General features: G+C 38.1%; 1 protein-coding gene across 5 annotated transcripts in view; it reads left to right on the top strand.

The window, feature by feature from the left end:
- Nucleotides 1-5,863, top strand: part of TSPAN12 (tetraspanin 12) — a 78,222-nt gene extending 72,359 nt beyond the window's left edge. For all 5 annotated transcript variants that reach the window (XM_017513864.2, XM_037733244.1, XM_037733242.1 and 2 more), the window contains one exon: nucleotides 4,291-5,863. In XM_017513864.2, the coding sequence (XP_017369353.1) occupies nucleotides 4,291-4,596 (306 nt within the window). In that variant the 3' untranslated portion in view covers nucleotides 4,597-5,863. The remainder of the gene's footprint in view (nucleotides 1-4,290) is intronic.
- The last annotated feature ends 564 nt before the right edge of the window (nucleotides 5,864-6,427 follow it).

Raw genomic sequence — 6,427 nt, 5'->3', positions numbered from 1 at the left:
GTGAAGTTCTCTTGTGTTTTTCAGCTCCGTTAGGTTATTTATATTCTTCTCGAAGCTGTTTATTCTCATTAGCATTTTATCTAACCTTTTTTCAAGGTTCTTTATTTCTTTTCATTGGGTTAGAACATATTCTTTTGGCTCATAGAAGTTTATTATTACCCACCTTCTGAAGCCTGTTTCTGTCAATTCATCAGACTCATTCTCGATCCAGCTTTGTTCCCTTGCTGGTGAGGAGTTGTGATCCCTTGGAGGAGAGGTGTTCTGGTGTTGAGTGTGTTCATCCTTTTTGTGCTGGTTTCGTCTCATCTTTGTGGATTTATCTACCTGTGGTCTTTGTAGTTGGCAACTTTCAGATGGGGTCTCTGAGTGGACATCCTTCTTGTTGATATTGAAGTTATTTCTTTCTGTTTTTTACTTTTCCTTCTAACCATCAGGCCCCTCTGCTGTAGGACTGCTGGAGGTCAACTCCAGACCCTGCTTGCCTGGGGATCACCCAAGGGGGCTGAAGAACAGTAAGGGTTGCTGCCAGTTTCTTCTTCTGTTATCTTCATCCCAGAAGTGTACCCCCCAGATATCAGCCTGAGCTCTCCTTTACAAGGTGCCTCTTTGGATATACAGGGGCCAGGGAGTTGCTTGTGGAGACCGTCTGTCTCTTATAGGAGCTCAAGTGCTGAGCTGGGAGTTCCATTGTTCCATTCAGAGCTGCTGGGCAGGTATGTTTAAGTCTGCTGCAGTAGAACTCATAAATGCCTTTTTCCCCAGGTGCTTTGTCCTGGGAAGATTGGGCTTTATTTTTAAGTTCCTGATGTGCTGCTGCCTTTTTTCAGAGATGCCCTGCCCAGCAAGGTGGAAATCTAGCCACATTCTGCCAACAGAGGCATTACTGAGCTGCTGTGGGCTCTGCACAGCTGCTTTGTGAACTTCCTGTTAAAACTACCTCAGTAATGCTGGTCTGCCTCAGTAATGGCAGACTGTCTCAGTAATGGTGGACTGTCTCTGTAAAGTCAGATTGCCTCAGTAATGGCAGACTACCTCAGTAATGGTGGACTGCCTCAATAGGGGTGGACTGCCTCGGTAATGGCTGACACCAGAGTTGGACTGTCCCAGGTCCAGCTGCACTTGCTGCAAAACTCTCAATCCAGAGTGTTTCAGATTGACAGTCTTTGTTGCTGGTGGGACCCGCTGAGCCAGATTACCTGGCTCCCTGTTTCAGCCCCCCTTATTTTTTTTCAGTTGAATGGGTGGCTCTGCATCCCAGGCATTCCAAGCACCTGTTGAAACGGCTGCCTGGATTTGTGTGAGTGTTTTGAGTGGAGATCCACAGTGCTGGCTGAAACAGCCGTGCTGGAAGCTCATGGTGCTTTTCAGCCTGGGAATCTCCTGGTCTGTGGGCAGTAAAAACTTGTTTGGTAATGCAGTGATCACTCACCCTCTGCGTTCTTCTTGCTGGGAACTGCACTCCAGAGCTGTTCCTATTCAGCCATCTTGGATAACCTCCAGGAAACATTACTTTTCTGGCACAATATAGATACAAGGTAAGCCTCAGAGACTATTGAAAAGTTAAAAATGAAAAAATTGGCTCACAGTATTTTATGTAGTTGAATCATCAGCATATATATTTCTTGAATGATTTACCTTTTTAATAACTAATACACTGTTATTAATTATAGTCACATATTATACACCTCTTTAACTTATTCCTCCTGTCTAACTGAAATTTTATGTCCTCGAATGGTTTACCTCTAATTCTTTTTTTTTTTTTTTTTTTTTTTTTTTTTTTTTTTTTTTTTTTTTTTTTTTTTTTTTTTTTTTTTTTTTTTTTTTTTTTTTTTTTTTTTTTTTTTTTTTTTTTTTTTGAGACAGTGTCTCACTCTGTTGCCCAGGCTGGAGTGCAGTGGTGAGATCTTAGCTCACTGCAACCTCTGCCTCTGGGTTGAAGTGATTCTCATGTCTCAGCCTCCCCAGTAGCTGGGATGTCAGGCATGCACCACAATGCCCAGTTAATTTTTGTATTTTAAGTAGAGACAGGATTTCACCATGATGGCTAGGCTGGTCTTGAACTCTAGACCTCAAGTGATCTGCCTGCCTGGGGCCCCCAATGTGCTGGGATTACAGACATCAGCCACCACGCCTTGCCAGTTTACCTCTAATTCTGAAATCTATTATAATTATTATTACCAAAATATGGATATATTCATGTTAATTCTTTATTCACTAGCAATCCATTTTTGTACTGAATACTGAGAACATAAGTAAGGAATCAGCTAAACATGATCCAAGGCTGTTTTATATCAATTTCCTGAAGGATAGATGTGAAGAAATAGTGCCACATTACTTGGTAATGATGTTAAATGAAGTTGCTATGCAAATTAATTTTCCAGATGTTTGAAGCCAAACCTTTTTAACTTAACAAATTTTGAGGTGACTCTTCCCAAATCATGTAAAATATTTCTCTGTTTCATCAGGAAGCTAATGATCTAGTGTTTCAGTGGTAAGTAAACATTTTGGACAGTTATTTCATTGTCCTGTAAAACAGTGGCAGCCACCTTACTCTTGCAGGGTAGAGCTGTGCATAAGTACTTACTGGTGATATAAGGCTGTGCTTTTGGTGTTTTCATACTCTCATGAACTGTTGTACCTCATACTTTTCCATTAATATCTACTATTCATAGATTTTCCATCTATTTTTAATTCGATCTTTCTACTTTCTAATCTGTGAACTGACACATCAGCTAAGATATTGTATCTATTGAGTTCTTAACATGTATGAGGCACTATTTAAAGTGTTAAAATGTGACTGTGCATTTAATCCTCCCAGCATCTCAGACAGGTAAGCACTATCATTATCTACGTTTTCAGACAAGAAAACTGAAGCGCAGAGAGATCAAGAAACTTGCCCCAATCACATAGCAGTTCATGATCTTAATCATTATACTATACTCTTGAGGTAGCATCATTCATCTGGAGTAATACCCAAGGTTTGTTGTCTCACTCCAAGGAAATCAAGGATGTGAACACACAAGGAATGTGGTTAAGAGTGGAGGTTGAATAGGCAAAAGAAAGAGAAGAGCTCTCTCCTACAGAGAGGGTTCCCGAGTGTGTTCTCCAGTCCACAGCAAAATGCAGTGGGTTTTATCGTTGTGCTTGAGGAGTCGATGTCTGGTTTACACAGGGCATAAAAGATTGGTCAGACCAGGTATGCCATTTCACACATAGTGTGTGGAAATCTGACCACTCCCACCCTACTCTTCTATTATGCAGGTAGGTTTTCCACCTGGCTGGCACCATGTTGCCTGTTTCTTTACTGTACATGTAGTGACAAAGAAAAGGGAAAGTGGAGCCTCCATGGTGAACATACCTGGTCCGCAGATAGCCGCTTTCCATTGGCACAACTGCTGGCATTCACCCTTGCAAGTTTCCAGCTTGCTTTTCTATTTCTATAGCTTGATTTTTCAGACTGTTTTTTTGTTAGAAAAGAAATGATTTTGAAGCTGCTTTTTGTTAAAAGGGAAATTCCATTGAGGACACTTTTACCCTCACTATTTGCCTGAATGATTTCTATCTCCTGTATCACTGTGTTATATAAAGATGCTTATTAAAATGACCCATAAACCTAAGAGTGAATGAGCTCTCATAGAATGCTTGAGTGGAACTCTGAAAAATACTTACATTTTGGTGAGTTGTCTTTGTGATGTCTATTTTCATTTCCCACAGAATGTATGTGTATGTGTGTGTTTGTGCAAATTTCTTGCATTTGTATCAAATAGGTAAGGTGGCCAGAGAAGCAACTTTACCAAACCAGTGTGAGGCATTATTAAATCATAAACAGATGTGCCATATCTCGCCTAATGCCTTTTTGTGTATTTGAAGTTTCACTGGAACTCAGCCACATCCATTCATTCACTAACCATCTATGGTCTCTTTCTTCTGACAGTGGCAGGGATGAGTAGTTGCCATAGAGACCACATGGCTCACAGAGACTAAAATATTTACTGTCTGGCCCTCTAAAAAAAAAAAAGAGTTTGTCAACCCCTGCTCTAGATGTTGATTTTATACCAGTGGGCCTCAATTTCAGGTTTTGCGAAAGACAAAAGAAGGGATTGGCTCATCAGAATCTGCTGGATAGGCTTTTCAAAAGCTACACACCTCCCTCTCTCCTCCTTCTCATAGGCTTTCCCTATTGAGAATCATTTTCTTAAACTTTATGATCCAAATAGTCTGATTGTATTAACTGTTGTTGACCTTCTGTAACATATCTAAAGTAATGTTGACTGTGTATTTCTTTTACAGGGTTGTGGGAAGAAAATGTATTCCTTTTTGAGAGGAACCAAACAACTGCAGGTGCTGAGGTTTCTGGGAATCTCCATTGGAGTGACACAAATCCTGGCCATGATTCTCACCATTACTCTGCTCTGGGCTCTGTACTATGATAGAAGGGAGCCTGGAACAGACCAAATGATGTCCTTGAAGAATGACACCTCTCAGCACCTGTCATGTCCCTCAGTAGAACTGTTGAAACCAAGCTTGTCTAGAATCTTTGAACACACATCCATGGCAAACAGCTTTAATACACACTTTGAGATGGAAGAGTTATAAAAACAAAATGTCACAGAAGAAAACCACAAACTTGTTTTATTGGACTTGTGAATTTTTGAGTACATACTATCTGTTTCAGAAATATGTAGAAATAAAAATGTTACCATAAAAGAATAACTAAGCATATAACATTCTATGCTTTAAAATGAAGAGGGAAGAGTTTCATGTCATAAGCTACCACCTGGACAATAACTGACACTCTTAAAATGCGGAAGACAGATTTAATACCCACTGTGTAGCCTGTGTATGACTTTTGCTGAACATAGTTATGTTTTGAGGCGGTATGGTTTGATTAGCATTTCTGCATCCATGCAAACGAGTCACATATGGTGGGACTGGAGCTACAGTAAATGTTGATTTGCTTCTACCAGCTAGTATATAAAGTACTAATTAAATGCTAACATAGGAAGTTAGAAAATACTAATGACTTTCATTACTCAGCAAGCTATTCTTTTGATGCTAAATAAATTATATGTCAGAAAACTTTCAAGATTGGTGACTACCTAAATATGATTTTTGCTGGTTATTAAAGTGTTCTTACCAATTAAAAGAGCAAACTAACGCATTGTCTTACGCTGACCAGGGATCTAGTTGTATATAAGTCTGTGTTAAGTCTGTATAATTCAGTAGATTTCGTTCTGATAATGTTAAGAATAACCATTCTGAAAAGAAAAATTTGTCCTGTATAGCATCATTATTTTTAGCCTTTCCTGTTAATAGAGCTTTAATATTCTGTCCTGGGCTTATATTACATATATAACTGTTAATTTAAATACTTAACCACTAATTTTGAAAATTACCAGTGTGATACATAGGAATCATTCAGAATGTAGTGTGGTTTTTAGGAAGTATTGATAAGAATATTTGCACATAACTTAGTTGATTCAGAAAGGACTTGTATGCTGTTTTTCTCACAAATGAAGACTCTTTTTGACACTAAACACTTTTTAAAAAAGCTTATCTTTGCCTTCTCCAAACAAGAAGCAATAGCCTCTAAGTCAATATAATTCTACAGAAAATAGTGTTCTTTTTCTCCAGAAAATGCTTATGAGAATCGTTAAAACACGTTACAATTTATCTAGAGATTCTTTGTTTTATTTCACTGATTAAAATACTGTGGTGAATTACACAGATTATTAAATTTTTTACAAGAGTATAGTATATTTATTTGAAATGGGAAAAGTGCATTTTACTGTATTTTGTGTATTTTATTTCTCAGAATATGGAAAAAATTAAAACCTGTCAATAAATATTTTCTAGAGAGTAATGACTTGTCTGTGCCTATTTTTTAATACATTACCAGCACTTATGCCACTTGAGAAGATTTTCAAGAGGAGAAAAACATGAGAAAGAATGATTGAATAAAAGTAATAATATTGATTTCCAAACTCCAGAACAGACCTATAAGAGTATGTATTTTCATTGATAAGAGTCCAAAAGATGCCCATTTATTTTCACTTTTGCTTTTTAGCTAAATGTTAAATAATATACTTGCTTGAGATAATATGATGATTTATGGTAATTTATCCTTTCTATGTTTGCATATCACAGTTTTATAACACAAAGATGCCCATTTGTGTTAATTTATCATTTCAATGTTTGTGTATCAGCTTTATAACTATTATTAATTTTTTTCCCCATTTATTTATTTTATTGCATTTCAGGTTTTGGGGTACATGTGAAGAACATGCAAGATTGTTGCATAGGTACACACGTAGTAGTATGATTTGCTGCCTTCCTCCCCATCACCTACATCTGGCATCTCTCCCCCTGCTATCTCTCCCCAGCTCCCCACCCTCCCTCCCCTATTTCCCCCCAACTGACCCCAGTG

Source organism: Cebus imitator, unplaced genomic scaffold (assembly GCF_001604975.1).
Source record: "Cebus imitator isolate Cc_AM_T3 unplaced genomic scaffold, Cebus_imitator-1.0 Scaffold508, whole genome shotgun sequence".
NCBI classification, from domain to species: Eukaryota; Metazoa; Chordata; class Mammalia; order Primates; family Cebidae; genus Cebus; species Cebus imitator.
The sequence above is the reverse complement of the archived record's forward strand: the minus strand, read 5'-3'. Positions and strand labels throughout refer to the sequence as shown.